This window comes from Pogona vitticeps, chromosome 6 (assembly GCF_051106095.1).
Source record: "Pogona vitticeps strain Pit_001003342236 chromosome 6, PviZW2.1, whole genome shotgun sequence".
Lineage (NCBI taxonomy): Eukaryota > Metazoa > Chordata > Lepidosauria > Squamata > Agamidae > Pogona > Pogona vitticeps.
The window spans coordinates 105,473,614-105,491,658 of NC_135788.1; the positions used below are offsets into that span (position 1 = coordinate 105,473,614).

At 40.6% G+C, this 18,045-nt stretch overlaps 2 protein-coding genes across 3 annotated transcripts; one reads left to right on the forward strand and one right to left on the reverse strand.

The window, feature by feature from the left end:
- The first annotated feature begins 507 nt into the window (after nucleotides 1-507).
- Nucleotides 508-6,920, forward strand: LOC110070062 (sulfotransferase 1C1). 2 transcript variants are annotated; one of them, XM_020777667.3, is made up of 8 exons: nucleotides 508-584; nucleotides 707-881; nucleotides 1,024-1,152; nucleotides 1,439-1,536; nucleotides 1,952-2,078; nucleotides 2,384-2,478; nucleotides 4,919-5,099; nucleotides 6,302-6,920. In XM_020777667.3, exons 2-8 carry the CDS (start codon nucleotides 710-712, stop codon nucleotides 6,412-6,414), a joined length of 915 nt encoding a protein of 304 aa, XP_020633326.3. In that variant the 5' UTR covers nucleotides 508-584; nucleotides 707-709; the 3' UTR covers nucleotides 6,415-6,920. The 2 variants fall into 2 exon arrangements, with proteins under 2 accessions (XP_020633326.3, XP_020633327.3); XM_020777668.3 differs by having other exon boundaries at nucleotides 510-588.
- Nucleotides 6,921-7,563: 643 nt separating this feature from the next.
- LOC140708266 (vomeronasal type-2 receptor 26-like) lies at nucleotides 7,564-17,783 on the reverse strand. Its single transcript, XM_078378758.1, has 6 exons — nucleotides 11,859-17,783; nucleotides 10,736-11,593; nucleotides 9,854-10,081; nucleotides 9,456-9,582; nucleotides 9,069-9,085; nucleotides 7,564-8,987 (listed from the first exon to the last, which is right to left on the reverse strand). The coding sequence occupies exons 1-6, from the start codon at nucleotides 12,204-12,206 to the stop codon at nucleotides 8,046-8,048; spliced, it is 2,520 nt and encodes an 839-aa protein (XP_078234884.1). The 5' UTR covers nucleotides 12,207-17,783; the 3' UTR covers nucleotides 7,564-8,045.
- Between the last annotated feature and the right edge of the window lie 262 nt (nucleotides 17,784-18,045).

An 18,045-nucleotide genomic window follows, 5' to 3' on the forward strand; every position in this document is an offset into this window, starting at 1 on the left:
CTCCAGTCAGGGAGGCAAAGATTGCCAGCATCCAATGACTGCTGGTAGTGGCTCGGGTGGCTATGGCTGCACGGTCAAGAAGGAGGGCAAAGATCACCAAAGAAGAGGACATGAAGGATGACCAAGTCATTATTACCACAAAGGAAAGAGTCCAGAGGTGGAGGTGGAAAGGAGGATAGATCAGCCCTGCCTTAAGAGACAGACTTGCAGCAAGATTTGATTTGTCTGAGTTAGCACTGGTGGCCTGTGCTAAGTGAGTGCAGTGGCCACCTTCCCCCCTCTGACTTTTTTCTTCCTTGCCCACAGAGCCAAAGGGTGACACACACACACACACACAAACACTCATCTCAACTCAGGGTTAAGCATGGGAAACAACATGAGTTCAATTCAGGGCAACGTTCTGGCTAAGGGCCCATTTGCAGCTGGAGAGAATGATCAACCAAGCAGGTACGCCCCTTGCTGTTTCACAAGCACGCCCAAAGTTCATAAACTAACTCCATGAAGTGGGGGTGGGGGAGAGGCAGATATCTCACTAGAGGAAGGAAAGGACCATCAGATTACTCTGCACAGAGATTGAAGAACAGGTAGGTGAGCAAGGGTGTCCTGTTATTCTGGTACCAGAGGGGATAAAGCAGGATCATTAGCTGGTTCTGGGTTAGAAGGTAAAGCCATAATCTTCTACCAATGTTTTTTTTTATCCCACCAGACAATGAATACCCAACACCCATGGGAAACTTTGGATCCAAAATACATCAAGCACTTAGAGCTAGTAGATGTTCAGGGAGTTCCTTTGCTTGAGGATACTGCAGAGCAGTGGGATATGGTGTGGGACTTTAAAGCTCGTCCTGATGACCTTCTTATTTGCACTTACCCCAAAGCAGGTAAATGGACTTAGAGGAGAAATGAGGGTGGCATGCGTGCTAATAGCAATAGAGGAGCGGGAATGGAGTAAGTCCCATTGGCTGAATTACAGGATCTCCATGTTTCTTCTCTCTACACCCTCCTCACCCCCACCCACAACAGGGACCACTTGGATGCAGGAAATTGTGGACATGATCCAGCACGGAGGAGATGCACAGAAATGTGCACGGGGTCCCATCTATGAACGCATGCCCTTCATTGAACTCTGCCTTCCCAAACCCCTGCCTTCAGGTGAGGTGGAGACACTCTTTCTGGAAGATCATGGCAGAGTGTGAATGCTTCTCTTGAGGCATAAACAGATGAGATACCAGTCTTTCCATTAGAAGGAGAATTTCCTTTAGAGGCAAAGGACATTGATTTATTTGCATGTTGGTGGTGCAGACGTGAAAGTGTTTTGGGGGAAAAAAACTTACATCTCTGGTGTGACAAAGTGTTATCACTTTCTTGTTGCAAAGCTTGGCATCTCATCCAATTCTGCCCTCAGCATGAAGCTCAGTGTTGGCCTCCTCCGTTTCAGGTTATGAAGAGGCAGACGCAATGCCCTCTCCACGAACCCTCAAATCTCATCTTCCCGCCCATCTCCTGCCACCTTCCTTTTGGGAACAGAAATCCAAGGTCAGAAAAACAGGGACATGTTTGATGGGAGGACAGGACTCATTCTGAATCCAGGTTTTGATGCAGGACCTCTTCTGATATTGCTGGCTCAAGCCTGGAATGTAGAAAGGCAAAAGGAAAGAGTGCCCCTGAACCTGTTTCAAATGTGAACTTAATTTGATTCAAGGATCCGTCCTGGTAGCTGTTTGCAATGGCTACATTATATACTCTGGCATGTGTGAAATTATAAAACAAAGAAACCAACCAAACCAGAACAGAGCGCCCAAACAGAAATGGTCAAAAAAACAAATAAGAAGAAACAAGATATAAGGAAATAATCTAAATGGTGGAGGAGAACCTTGAACAGCAGGGTGGTGACAAGCACAAGGCTTAGAGAGGATTCCTTTTCATGTTTTCTTCATCTCTATTTCTGTAGATCATTTATGTGGCCAGGAATGCCAAGGACAATGTTGTCTCCTATTTCTATTTCCATAAAATGGACAAGATGATGCCAGAATGTGGAAGCTGGGAAGAGTTCCTAGAGAATTTCATTGCTGGGAAGGGTGAGTGGAAGACACTAGAGAAGAAAAGCAAGAATTGAGACAATAGGTCATATTTAATTTTAAATATATATATTTCATTTATTTTATTCTACTCAAAGAGAGTGGGGTCAGAGAGAGTGGGTTCAATCCTCAGGTTTTTGAGGGGATGCTTCTGACGAGATTATGATTGGGACTGGGCATTAACACAGTGAAAGTCATGAATGCTTCACTTAATGACTCTGGAAACTTCCAGACATCTTTCAGGGGATAGAAGAAGGTGGAGTATGAAACGGGAAGTCACTCTTGCTCTTTACCTGCCTTTGCAGTTGCCTGGGGCTCTTGGTTTGAACATGTTCGTGGGTGGTGGGAGGCAAAAGACCATCACCCGGTTCTCTATCTCTTCTATGAAGACATGAAAGAGGTAAGTGACTGTTAAATATGTTGTTGTGCAGCAGAGCACATCAGCATTCTATGAGGCAGTCCCAAAAATGGAGGCAGCACAAACAAAAATTATCACTTTGAAACTGGACTTCCGATCAGCACTGAGTTTGGCATATGTGTGGCTGATAGTCTGCTCTTGCTGTGGGCCAACTTTGGGAAAGTTTTAGCAATGGGTTTTCAAGTCATTTTTTAAAGGAAAACAGTTTTACCCTCTTGTTCAGACATTGGTGACCCTAAATATCCCCAAATTTAAAGTAGCTCAGAAAAATTGAAAAGACCAGTCTTGCTTATCTTGAAGCCCCATCTGCTTTCTTTTATTTGAAAAGAATCCAGGCTGCAGAGGCTTCATTCATATTTATCGAAAAACAGCCATGACAAGTGCTTTGTATTTGAGTGAGTAGTGGTTAATTAACTTCTGGGATTTCCCCCTGCTTGATTTCACTTTGTGAATACAGTGGTGCCTCGCTTAGCGATTGCTCCGTTGAGTGATGAAATCGCTTAGTGATGGGGTTTTGGCCATCGCCACAGCGATCGCTTAGCGATGGCCCCTATGGGGAAAAATCGCGTTGCAATGATCACGGGGAAGAGATCATGGCAAAGCAACCCTTTTTGCACAGCTGATCGGAGGTTCAAAAATGGCCGCCGGAAAAACAAAACGGCTGCCCGCTGTTTTGCCTCGCTTTAGAGGCACCGAAAATGGCTGCCCCTATGGAGGATCTTCGCATAAGGTCAGTTTTTAAGCCCATAGGAACGCATTAAACACGTTTTAATGCGTTTCTATGGGCTTTTTAAAATCGCTTAGTGATTAAATCACTTAGCAACATTTTTCCTGGAACGGATTAACATCGCGAAGTGAGGCACCACTGTAGTAGTAAGCAGAAAAGAGTATTCTGTAGACCATCTTGACTGCTGCCACTGGTGTTGCCAACTTTCAGACTGCCCTTTGGTATGTAAAGCTTGGCATCCTTCTTCCTGCTGGCAATGTTGGCCCCACTTGCTAGTGTTTAGAACTGTAGATACAGAAGCACAATATCCCATATTCCATTAACCAGAGCTTTATTGAAGAATTGGATTTACTGCCTGAAGGATTTTGGGAACTGCAGCCCAAAAGGTATAATTTCCAAGATCTAGATATTCTGTGTTTTATAAATGCACCTGATATTATGCATTAAATTAAGTTCAATTTTACCTTCCACGAGCTTCTGAAATCTTATCAATGAAGAAAGGAGGGAATAGAAAAAACAAGAAAGATAGAAACTTATTAAACTTATTCTTACTGTGAATCTTAGATTTCTAGAAAGAGGTTTCAGATACTGATAAGGAAATGATAACCTTTTCAAAGAACTACCTCTGCCTTTACTGTCTTGGGAATATGGATTGGACTTTTCACTTGTTTACACAAATATACACCCTGCTACATTTATAGGATTTTCTGTCTAAGTCAGGGATACCAAGTGTGGTGTAATGGATAGAGTGATGGAGGCCTTGGTTTGAATCCCTGCTCAGCCATAGAAGCTGATTGCGTTGTGGAACTGGTAAAACCACTCTTTAAATCTCTTACTTACCTTGAAAGACCTATTAGTGTAATGGCATATAACTTGATGGCATATAACAATATAACTTTGCACAGAAAGCTGATGTACCTGAATTTATGAAAAGAAAAACTTTGGAAAAGTTACTTTTTAGACTATAGCTTCCAGAATCCCTCAACTAGCAAAGTATGACTTTGCTGTCTGGAAGATTCTGGATGCTGTAAACTAGAGTAATGTTTTCATGTGATTGGGAGCTGTATTCAGTACTACAGTGTAGACCACAGCAGTGAAAGAAAACAAAAGTTAATGGGGGTATGGTTCCCTCAAAATAATTTTTATAGAGGACACGGAGAAGCAAACTATGGGAAGATGTGGTTACGTGAATGAGAGAGCAGTCCTGTCTCATTGAGTTGGGACTTCCCTTCCATGAAAGGGAGAGAAAGAGAGAGAATGATGGAATACCTTAAAAGGTTTTCAGGGGCACTGTGTTACGATGTTGCAGCAAGAACAAGAGAGAGTCTTGTGGCAACTTGAAAGACTAAGGTGTTGTATTTGTCATAACTTGTAGGGAGAGGATTTCTATGATACAGTGGTGCCTCGACTTATGACCATAAATCTATTCCAGAAGATGGGCGTAACTCGAAATGGTTGTAAGTCGAAGCACCATTTCCCATAGGAATCCACTGAAATCCTATTAATCTGTTTCCGCTGAAAAAAATAATCACAAAAAAACCCACAACACTCCAAGCCCCATCAGAAGGCAATGAAGCAGAAAAATAATTCAACCCCCCCCACACACACACACAGCCAGCCCCATCCAAATGTGCGATGGGGCTGGGAAAATAATAAATGATAAGATCTGATCTATTGCCTTGTCTTCACCCTTAGGACCTAGCCCGAGAAATCCGAAAAGTAGCCAAGTTCTTGGGCATAGAGCTCTCAGAATCAGTTCTGAACCGGATTGTGCAGCACACATCGTTTGAGAGCATGAAAGCAAACCCAATGGCTAATTACAGCACCCTGCCTGATACCCTCATGGACACATCTGTGTCATCTTTCATGAGAAAAGGTATGGTGAACCTGCAACTAACATATGGGTACTGTAGCCCAATGTTGTCTAAAAATTGTCAAAAACTGGAGAATGTTATTGGTGACTGGGAGGGCACCAATATATTGTGCTGACAACAGGATTCAGCATTCCATAAGTCAACTCAAAAAAATAGGGATGCCTCAAACAAAAAATAACTATGAAACTGGACCTTGGATCAACAACAAATTTTGAACCATTTGTACTTGTTGAATAACTGTCCCGACAATTGCTTGTGTTTGGGTGAGAAATGGTTAATTGGTTTTTAAAAAAGGAGTGAGCTTCTGGGATTTTCCTTTGCATGGTGTCACCCTGTGAATGTTAGTGAGCACAACAGGTATCCTGTAGATCAGCTTGACTGCTGCCATTGATATTGTCAACATTCAGGCTGCTCTTTGCTATGTAAAGCTTAACATCCCTTTTCCTGCTGGCAACATGGCCATGACATTGTGTAGCAATATTGGGTCGTTTCCTGGATTTTTGAATTGTGAGTGCAGAAGCACAATATCCCACATTCATAACCCAGAGGTTTAAAGAATTGAATGTTTATCATACATCACCCCTGGCTTCTTCACATATTTTTACAAGGAATGTATCTCTCGAGATATAATAACCCATTCACAGCTCTCCAGTTTTTATCCTCCCACTACCACTTATGCCATTTTTATTTCTTGCTGGAAACAAATGTTAAGAAAAGAAAATTGAATACTTCCATGAGCCTTTGAATTGGGACTTCCAGAAACCCAGCATTGAGAAGTTCCCCAAATCCCTTTTTACAGTTCTAGAGCAGAGAGCAGCAGAAACAGATTGGGGTAATAGTTGCCAAAGGCACAGTGGTGAACCTAAGTCAGAGGAGGGATTCCTACCTGAATCATTTGGGTTGGAGTTACAGTTTTCAAACCATCTTCCAGGAAAATCCGGGGCCACTTTAAAAGTAAAAAAATTGCTCTTTTAATATAGTGCTTGCTCCAGAGACTTTACTTCAGTACTACAACTTCCAGCATCCACATAACGTTTCTGATTTCTGCCGTGCTCTCTGCCAGGATATGTGTAATTGTTGCTCAATTGATCAGGGCGCGTTTTTGTTAATCTTGTTAATTTATCAGTTTGGAACAAGAATAATCTAAATGCTAGACCTTAAGATTATTAGGTTTTTATTCCTGGAATGTTTCCCTCATCTGCAGGCACGGTAGGAAATTGGAAAGAGCACTTCACAATGGCTCAAAGTGAGCGGCTGGATGACATCTGTGCCCGATCATTGGCAGGCAGTGGCTTGACCTTCCGCACACAGTTATAGTTGTGAATCTAGACACCCAGGAGTGGACATACCTGATCAGGACTGTAGCCAAATGTACTGGAAGAAGAAGGATTCTCCAGCTCTTCTTCATGTTATTCCTGCTTCTCTCCTCCTCATTTCCTGGACTCCTAAATCCTATTCTGTCCTTCAGGAGCTGAATGCACCTAACGTGTGACAAGGTCTTTGCTTTGCTCACAACATGAAGCATCAAGCCTGAAGAGAAAGAATCTTTGTGGGATTTATTTTAGACTTCAGCAAATGAATTTGGGGACCCATTCAGAGCTTTAAGATGGGTCTCAGTTTGGGATAAGATGACTCAGGTCCCATAAAACTGGATTTTGTGCCCTAGATCCAAAATAATTTGAAAATTTGGATTGTCAGCTACCCATTGAAATAGACTGGAAAACAAAAATGGTTGTAATTTTTGTTTGTTTGTTTGTTTCAGCAATGATATATGTGAAATACAGCAGCATCATAAATAAAATAATTGCTTGTTCAAAGCCCAACAGATTTGATTTTTGTGGCCAGCATTGACTCACTCAATGGAAGGTGGTCCAATCTGATCTGCACTTAAGTCTATATAGTTAGATGTAAGTTGCTGGACTGGGAGAGGGGATCTGAAATTGAAGAAAACAGACAAAACTACACAGCAAGCCCCATTGGAATGCGCTGGGGCAGGGGGAAAAAATAAAAAAAACTATAACAGCAGAGCAAGCCCCATCTGAAGGTAGTGCATTGGTGGCATTTATATCCTACAAGGTTGCATAGAATTAATAAATATACATCACATAAATACTGGAGGAACTGTGGACAAACTAAACTTTTGAACATATGTGGATTTCTTGCCCCAAAATAGAAGCATTCTGGCATGAGGTAATCAGATGGATAGAGACGCTGACCAATCAAAAAATAGATATGAATGAAACACTATTGTTATTTTCATTATTTACAGGGGGAAATGAGAAACTTGAAAATAAAGAGTTAGTTGCAAATCTTATAGGCACTGCAAGATCTGAGATTGCTAGAAATGGGAAAAACGCTCAAGATCTCTCATTACAAGCATTTATGAATAAAATATGGCATACAATGTCGATCAAAAAAATGACTAATACAGTTAGACTGTATAGAGGAGAAATAAGGCACAGTCAATTCACTGAAAACTGGAAGCCTTTATTAAAATATGCCAATAAAATAAATCTCGAGAGACGCAGTTTGAAAAACAATTTGGAGCATTTAGATTGTTGGTCGATATTTCTTTAAGATGAGACGGGGAGTGGTGTAAATGTGATTTTGAGAAATGTGGGGAATAGCAATTGGTCAACAGTTAAATTATATAACAAGATGACAGTTTACAATGTTAAGCTTTGTATTTATTACTTGTAACATAATGGATTGTCTTTTCTTTAGAAATAATTCTACAAATTATGGAATTAAAATGTCAGCATTGAAGTCAATAAATTAGACATCAGGACTGTGAAATGGCTAAGAAATATTCAGAGTTCAGAATGAGATAAAGAACTAAGAAGTATGTAAAAAAAATTCAGAAAGTCTGAAAATGGGCAGCTACTTTGTAAAAAAATAATTCATACATGTGTCTAGCCTAAAACCAAGGTCACAAGAATATTCTTCAGTTACTTTATTCTTGTTAGTTGTTCCCTCTTGTTCAAGTGAGGCCTTAATAGAATGATGTAACATTTTGGGAAGAAGATGCAGCCCAGCAACCCAGCACTGGAGGCCAAAATAGCAAGGATTTCCACAGCTACCATGTATTTCCCTTTGGTGCTCAAGTACGCTGGAATGAAGGAGAGCCAAACACTGCAAAAGACCAACATGCTGAAAGTGATGAACTTGGCTTCATTGAAGGCGTCTGGCAGATTCCTAGCAAAGAAAGCTGCAATGAAGCTGACAATGGCTAAGAAACCCATGTAGCCCAAGACAGAGTAAAACATAGACACAGAACCCTCATTACATTCTAGTATGATTTCTTGTATCATTGAGTGCATGTCAGCATCTGGAAATGGGGGAGAAGTTGCCAACCACACAGTACAGATGCCTGCTTGAATAAGGGAGCAAGAAGTCACAATGGTGGTAGACAGTCTTTTCCCCACCCACTTCCTCATCTTGGATCCTGGTTTGGTGGCCATGAAAACCACAATAACTGTGATGGTCTTTGCCAACACACAGGAAACAGCCACAGAGAAGATGATGCCAAAAGTAGTCTGTTGGAGGAGACATGTCACTTTCTGAGGTTGGCCAATGAAGAGCAATACACAAAGAAAGGAGAGCATAAGAGAGACAAGGAGAGTGTAGGTAAGGCCTCTGTTGTTGGCTTTAACAATGGGAGTGTTGTGGTGCTTCAGGAACATTCCTAGAACCATAGCTGTGATCAAAGAAAAGGAAAGAGCAAAACAGGATAAAGTGATACCCAAAGGTACTCCATAAAATAAGAAATGAACATCCTTGGGAATGCATAAATCCTTGTTTCTGCCTGGATATTTTCCATCCACACATGCATAACAGTCAATCATATCTGAACAAGAAGGAAAAAGAAATGCATCAGCAGAAAAGAAGGGCTAGTTCAGTATTATTTGTTTACAATTCTTAATTAGATCAGAAGTTCCAAGAAGCTGAAAAGCAGGAGACTGTAATAACACTGTTCTGCTCATGCTTCCTAGCAAATGGTATTGTTTATCAGTGCTTCCCAATCTTGTGTCCCCAGATGTTTTTGGACTACAGAAATACTGGCCAGCACAACTAGTGGTGAGGACTTCTAGGAGTTTTAATCCAAGAACATCTAGGAACCAAAGGTTGGGAACCACTGCTCTATATCATCATAGGTAGCTCATGACTGAGGAGAGTATGTCCCAATGCAATTTTGCAGTAAAGACTATCTCCTAAGATCATAGGTTGGCTATATCTTTTAAATTAAATAATTATACATAAAAACATAAGCAAAAACATACAAACCTACTGAAACAAAGCAACATGCTCTCATCATGAATTTAGACTTCATCACACTGAAAAGGGCTTTTATCTCTTACCCTTCTGCTCTGAAATCGTCCCTTCTGAACAAGGGATACAATCATAACAGCAAAATTGCTCCCCTTCTTTCACTTTTTTGCTTGAACCAGGAGGACAACTCTCAGTGCATACGGACAGTGGTTGGACCTAAAGCAAAGTTGAAAGATAATATTACAGTGTAGGCTTTTGAATCTAATGTTGTTTAGGCTGTGACATTGGTGGAAGGAAGGAGGGGGAAATGAAGCCAAGGAAGCTACATCCCTTCTGTGTGTGTAATTCAGATCTAATGCAGAATGTGTTACAAAACTGCGCAATACTACAAAATCAATGTCTTCTGCAGACTGACCATTCCTTCTAATGACTAAGTTTATGCATCATATTGGAGAAATGGTGATAATTCAGAACTGGAAGATCTTACCTGGTTAAACCATCTGTGCCATTGTATGGCTTCCTCATGAATGGTGAGCAATTGATCCAGTGGAGCCTGGGAGTCAATCCACCCAACTTTAGTTCTAGAAAAGGACTGGTTTGAGTAAAAGATCCAGTTGGTCACATCAAGTCCAGCTACTAATTCCCCATTCTCATCAAAGGAAACCTGCTCCCCAGCACTGTTATTGAATGACACTCTTCTCAGGAAAGGGTGAAGCTAATTGACATGGAAAAGGCAAAAGATGCAGAAAAAGTTGACTCTTTCAGATTTAATCCTACAAATTATCTGTGCCTAATGCCCCAACTTTTCTTATACTAAAATAATCATTCTCTTCTCCATTGTGAATATCCATTCATTCTGCCTTACAATTTAACTGTAAGGTGTGAGTTTGACAAAAGTGGGCACAGCCAGGAATCATATCTGTTCTGTGTAACTAGACAGTCAAAAGTTCAGGACACCTTGCCAAGCAAAATTACTGGGTCGAAATCTGTAAGATACCAGCAGGCAAAAATGTAAAAGTTCTAGAATGAAGATAGACAAGATCAAAGTGTCAAGCTTAGGATTCAAGAGTCCATGATAACAGAAGATCTGTAAAGAATCTAGGCAGTTTAATTGATTATAGTCAATACATCTATGTTATGTACCTTCTACAAGGGTAATGTATCTTTCATTCTATAGAAGTATATTGTCATGACATAGGACACTCCTACTCTACCCTATGATGTTTAGGCTGCATCTAGACAACTGTGTGTACAGTACTTGAAATACTTTGCCAAACTGGAAGGTGGCTTGGGTTATTATGACCAATATGTGGAGCAATCTGAAACAGAAACAGAAAATAAAATTGGAGGAGTGAATTAATTATACTACCTGCCACAGCATTTCATCAGGAGTCTTGAGGCTCTCATCATTTACCGTTACATGATGTTTGAGTCTTGACAGGGACATAGCATGCAGTGCATGGGCCACAGCATAAACAGCATTGTAGATGCTGTAGCTGTGGCCAGTCACTCTCGTTTCAAGAAATAGCCCAAGAAAGTTGTCAAGTCTCTCTTCCCCAGTGCAAACCTTCCCTTCGACCTCACCTGTAACTAGATTAGGGAATACACAGCTGAAAGCATGTTGCCAGAAATCTCTGATAAAGCCATCTTCTCTTGAACTGGAAGGGGTGTGGCTCCCAATAAATGCATGAAAACCTGGCAGGTGATGGGAGTGCATTGTGAAAGAGAGAATTCCGTGAATTATTTCCATATTCCAAGTGTTTTGGTAGAGTACTGAAGCCAGCTCCATCTGGGCTGTCAATATCCACACTTTGCCTTTAGGTTTCCGTATTGCATCCCTAATTTCTGATACATATGAGAACCCTCTCAGAAACGCCAGGGTGTAAGATTCCCCATACACCAACCATACATTGGCTGTGCTGTCCATGACTACATCATATAGTTTTGCATTCTTGATTATCCAGTTTTCCAAATCTTTTCCAACATGCATGGGGATTTTTTCAATGTTGCTGACACAGACACCACTCTGGAAAAACAAGGAAAGCGCCATTTGCAGAAATCTTTCCCCATTGTCAGTATCCATAACAAGGACCCCAATCCATGTCCATCTGAAATGCAGGAGCAAAGAAAGCATCGCTGCATTTTGAAGGGATTCCTTCGGCATCATCTGGTAGAAGAAAAGCCCTGGGGTTTTATCATTCATCACTGGCGCAGGGCCATATATGAGCTAAGAAGGTTGGGGAGGAGAGGAAAAAGAATTGCTTCATTCATTCATTTGGAAACATCTCTCTACACATGCTCTCATGATTTAAATCTTCCACAGATCTTATTCTTCCTCATTTATACATCACCTAATTTCTTTGCATCATCTTATTGTCAACCAGATTTTACAACTGCCTGGAGCCATCTAAATGTTGTACACAACTACTCTCATCAATCCTAGCAATCTAAGCCATGGTTAATTCCCGTGACCCAAAATCCTCCTAGAATCATAAAAAACTTGCCGAAGTCCCATATTCAAACCAAACAGAAACACACTCAAGCCCTACCTGTGCAATCTTGTAGATATCCAAAATGGTTGCCACATGAAAGGAAGTTGCAGCGTCTAGTCCCCCAATGACTGCTATCAGATTCTTCTCGTGATCACATAGGTAGTTGGGTGCAAATCTCTCCAAAGTGGATGTGAGGAGCACTGTAGCACAATAGGTTGACCTAGCATTGAAATAGCTGTCATAGATGTGGAAGCCCAACGTGAGATTGGGTAAAAGAAGAGGGTTTCCATTGATCTCCTTTACAGCAAATGCCAAAACCAGGATGTGCTGGTAATTATTAGTCACCATCCTGGAACGAGAGTTGTGTCAGAAGATTGTCTTACAGTTGGGGGGAATGATCATTACTATTTTCTTCCCATTCATCAGTTACATTTTTCATTTCACCGCTTCTCAAGATCCAAAGGAGACAAGTCTCTCCTTAAATAGGAAAAAATCACCCCCCCCAAAAAAATGGCAAATAATGGCTCCAGAACGCTCAAGTGAATGTGCTTTTCCCTCTCTTTATAATTTCACTCTCTTTAAGGGTGATTTCAGACAAGGGTTATTTGTGGGGTTTTTTAAACAGAATTGGTGAAGAAATTCATTTTGCTCTTATGCCAGCTTCTGTGTGTATAAACAAACCTCCTCTTTGACAAATGGAGGGCATGTACTCATGGAAAGTTTACTTTCAGTTTTAGTTAGGCACGGTCACCTTGAACAATTCTTGAGTGAAAAAGTATGTGCAAATACCTTTCTCATGGGATGGTCTGCATCCAACATGCTAGTGTTGTTTATTACAATATTTGCACAACACTTCCTAAGACAGCATGTAGTCTGATCCTGTCTAGACAACTCACATGTGCTGATTCTTCAGAGTACGAACTGAATAATTAATTTGTTTGAATATTTCTGTCAGTGAATAAACTTTGCAGACATCTTAGATATCCTCTCTCTTAGTGCACTGCAGGGAAGCAAATTTAGTCTTTTTTCTCTGCTGTTTAAAAATAAAGGTATGATTTCTTTTATGCTTTGAAATGCCCCTCAAAGGAGGTAGAGAAAAATCTATGCAGGGTTTAGCTCTTCGTTTTAACACAGACCATCAATCAATTCTTTCTTTTACAGTCCTCAGACCCATCATACAGAGAAGTGAACAACCCAGATCCACACACTCTCTGCAATATGTAAAAACATCAAACTTGGAAATAAAACAAACAAGTATACAAGCCATTCAAAACCCACCATACCAATACCAGAGTCAAGTACTGTATGAGGAAATTTCTCAAACATGAGACTCGCCAGACAGAACCCAGCTGCCTTGTATGATATCTTACTATCCCTGTCTGAGGGAAGATTCTTAAGTCTAGTGTTCTTTGATCAGTCAGGGATGTTTTCAATCAAAGGGGTAATAATCTGATTTTGTGCTACTGCATTATGCGGGCAGCAGAAAAACACGTGCTCCATTGACTCGACAGACTATCATTGCTTTGATGCTTGTACAAAAATTGATGCCCCTGGGTCTCTCTTTAGTTAACCTGAAAACAAACAATTACTTTACTCACATCTTACACCTGTCTTTTTGTTTCCTAACTTTATCAGATTTCAGTTTTAAAAACTTAGATCCTTAAAGCAATTCATCTTAAGATGGAACCATTAGGATTAATTTATCCAATATCTGAAGAAGAAATGAACATGGAAGGTTAGGTTGACTGGCAGCTTACATAATCTCTTCGGGAATCATGGGCTGTAGTTCTTTGGTGAAGGTCATTGAAGAGGGAATGATGAAACTTTGAGAAACAATTCCACCAAGCATGACATCTCCTCTTTGGTGATATTTGTGAAGTGGAAGGTGAGGAGCCCTGATGCTACAGCTGGCAGCTTGAGAGCTGCCTTCTGTACAAGGAAGTAAAGTCAACAGAAATAGCAGCAAAGCCCTCATCCTGGGTACAAATATTTCCTCTACAAATCAATTCTTTATTAACATCTACAACAAATATCCTTTATTCTGCTGATATGCTTCAGCACAGGAACTGAAAATGGAAGCTTTGGGAGGCTATACGGTTGCTTCCATTCCTAGCTCTTGCTTTATTTCTGTTTATGCTATCTTTCACAAATTCTTGGATTTGTTTTGCTAGGGCTTATTGCGCATCTTTTTTTTTAACACATCTAGCAAAATTAATTACAGTTCTTTTAATAATGAAGGGGAAACTTAACTACCAGTTGAAACATGGAGATTCCCTATGGAGTTGCAACAACAAAACTTGTGACATCTGAGTAGAACTTTTTCATTTCCACTTATTTGATGAAACTATTGACCATTCTGGCTGCACCTAATGTCAATCATTCAGTAACACCTCTGGAGGATGCATATTGAGGAAGGCTGTGTTAGCAGCTGCCTTTTCTATTTCCATTGTGTACTTTTCTCATGATCCCGTTGGGGTTGGTTTGTTTGTGTAACCAACTTCAGATGCTGTATTGAGCTGCTGGTATCTGCTATCACTGGATAAGCGAGTTATGCTAAAGCTACTGTAGCGCCTGCTGGTTCTTGAACTGGCACAGTCAAGTTGAATGATAAGTTCATCTACTGGGTATTCCTCCCTTTAACTAAAGAAGAAAAGAATATATACCATAACCATAAATGTGGTCAATTAAATTTTTATTATCTACTTTTATGGTCCCATGGGGGAAAAGTGTGGTATATGCAACCTTAAGGATCATAGCCAGCAGAGAACAAAGACACGTCTGGTTCATACATGACTCTCAATCACATAAGATGGGAATAGTTCCCAGAGATCTCAGAAACACCAAACATCTTATTTCAAGCAAGCCTAGATTTATTTATTTATTTTTTGCACAGAAACTGCCATACTGAGGTCAAAGGAAAATAAATCTAAAAAATGGTGTATTGCTAACACGTTGTTGATCTTGGCTGCAGTAATCAAGCAAGCACTAAGAAATGGTGACTCACTCTATATTTAATCCCCATTCTGGCTAAGAATTGTGTGCTTCTAGCCAATTCACCATCATTGCAGAATTATTCATTTTAAGTACTATTCTCTTTGAGCATCTCAGATCAAGGGCTCTAGTACCAACAATCATTTATGTTTACAAAATTGTAGAACACCAGAATCATATGAAGAGTCCATGAGACTGCCCCTCTTTTCTTGTGCAGTTTAAGACTTTCCTCAGAGGAAAAAGCTTTCTATAAGCAACTTAACATCTGATGTGCTTAATCGGGTGGCAAAATCAAGTGCTCCTAACTTTAGGAATTGGCAGCCACATAGAGTACACTGAATAAGGGCTTTCCAGACTGCTATTTTGGGTGTGAGGTGGATTGAGCGACAAAGGGTCTGTAGAGGTGTGTGGGGGGATATACCATTTGGCACACTGTTCCTATCCAAACAACAAATTACCCCTTGTAGCCCAATCAACTGTGAATTAAGCGCTTCATCTGTGGAGAGTCTGGGGAAGTGAAATTATTAATTTCTTACATCACTTCTCTCTCCCTCTAACAGCGCCATTCCAGTTTCTCCCTTCCCTCCTTCCTGCTTCTCTTCTTGCACTCTCCCTTTCTCTCCACTCTCCCTCAGAACCTGCAGCCACAATGGCAGTTTGAATCTGAGGCTGCTAGAGGGTCTAAACAATGAGCATGCCAAAAAGAATGTTGGCTCAAAAAGGTGAGCAACAGCTTTTAAAGAGGAATGATGGATCGTTTTAAGTAGAAACACTTGTGGACAGTGTCTTTTTTCTGATCTAAACCATGTCATCAGCAATTCATATATCATATCTATATGCGAGTGTGAACTGCTAAGGGTGATATTGAGCAGCCACTCAAGAGAAGCTCCTCATAGGAACATGTGTTAAGGGTATGCGAAAACATCTCTAGACTGCAGAAGATTAAAAAGGGCATAGACTCAGTCTTTAATTCTTTTGATGAGTTGTTTTCTACTGTTGAGCTCAGGCTTCAGTTAAAGAATATAGCATTTTGGATAAAAGATGAATCCTAGCAAGCCAGCACTTGAGGCTAGGATAGAAAAGATTTCCACAGCTACTGTGTATTTGCCTTTAGTGCGCAAGTAGGCAGGAACGAAAGATAACCAGATACTGCAAAAGACCAAGATGCTGAATGTAATGAATTTGGCTTCATTAAAACTATCTGGTAGCTTTCTGGCAAAGAAAGTCATGGAGAAACTGACAAGGGCCAGGAGACTCAAATAGCCCATGGTACAATAAAACAGAGTCAAAGATTCCTCATTGCATTCCAGTGCAATTTCATGAGACATTGAGTACATGTCAGCATGTGGAAATGGAGGAGAGGTTGCTCACCACCCACTGCAAATTGCCTGCTTGGATAAGAGAACAAGAAATCACAATGGAGTTGGCCAGTCTTTTTTCCCACCCACTTCCTCATCTTGGATCTTGGCTTCGTGGCCATGAAAGCCACGGACACTGTGATGGTTTTTGCCAGCACACATGAAAGAGCCGCAGAGAACACAACAGCAAAAGCAGTTTGTCGGAGGATTCACGTCATTGTCCGAGGCTGGCCAATGAATAGCGGTGCACAAAGAAAGCAGAGCAAGAGAGAAATCAGAAGGGTAAAGGTGAGGTTCCAGTTGTTCGCCTTGATGATCGGAGTGTTGTGATGTTTCAGGAATGTTCCTAAAACCAGAACTGTGATCAAAGAAAAGAAAACTGCAGAATATGTTAAAAAGGTTCCCAAAATTCCCCAAATGACAAAAAAGTGGTGTTCTTGGAAATACAGAACTCCTTGTTTTTGTCTGGATACTTTTCATCTACACATATAACACTCATTCATGTCTGAAAAAGAAAAGATTACAGAAAGTTTCTGAGTCAGAGGAGCTACATATGTCTCAAAATAATACGTGACCACACTTCACTTTTCCTCTTTTAACCTCCATGAATCATTTGAAGACAAAAGAAGGGGGAACAATTAGAGTTTTAATATTGACAGCAGATGAAATATAGCCAATGAAGAAGTCATATTTGCTCATTTGGTGAGTCAAGAAAACATCCAGGTGCACACAGACTCACACTAGTGCATGTATATGTGTAAAAATTCACACACATACACACACACACAAATCCTTTCACAATTGATGAATACATTTTCCTGGGTCCTTTGAAAGTCAAGGATAAGTACAGAAGATAGAGAAGACTTCCTATTACTGACATTTAAAAATATCCTAATGAGTAGATGATTCAGATATTTGAGTGGACAGGGAAAAGGTTACATTTGTGATGGGGATGAGAGGACATATATAAACAACATCTACCTCCCTGAGAGTGGCATAAGAACACATTCATCATGAACATCTAGAGAGGCCTTGGTAAAGGTTTCCAACTGGAAGTGTCTCTTCTGCAATATCTAGATCACAGAAGCTCAATTAGTGTGTTCAGTCAAATGCATGCGCAAGAGCCTCTTCATGCTCAATGTATTAAAATCTAACACTTGCCCAGGTGGTCAGGCCATTCATGCCATAGTCCATGTTCCCATCTTGAATCTAGCCTTTGACCTAGTTCCACAGAAAAGGGCTTTTGTTTCTTATCCTTCCGATCAAGAATCTTCCCTTCTGGACAAGGGATGCAATCATATCAGCAAAATGGTTCCCCTTCTTTAATTTTTTTGCTCAAACCAGAAGGGTATCTCTCAGTGCAGATAGAAAGTGGCTTAAGCTAGACCAAAGATGAAAGAATATAGTGCCATTGTCAGAAAGAATATGTTTTGGCGGTTGTTGTGGGTCTTTCAGGCTCTTTGGCTCTGTTCTGAAGGTTGTTCTTCCTAATGTTTCGCCAGTCTCTGTGACCGGCATCTTCAGAGGACAGCATTCCTCTGAAGTGCTCCTCTGAAATATGTTTTGGATCCTTTGGGTTTCTATAGCCTTTTCATTTATATTTGAAGTAGTAAACATGTGTGTTTTCTGCCAAAATCCAAACACTAAGCCAACAAATGTGGAAAACAACAGCCAACAAACTGGAAACATTCAATATGCAGTCCAATCCACAAGAAAGGAGATGCCAAGGAGTGCAGTGACTTTAGGATCTTTATTTTAAGTTCCCATACAAGCAAAATGATGTTCAAGATGTTGCAACAAAGGCTTTTACCTTATGTGGAGCAAGAAATGCCTGGTGT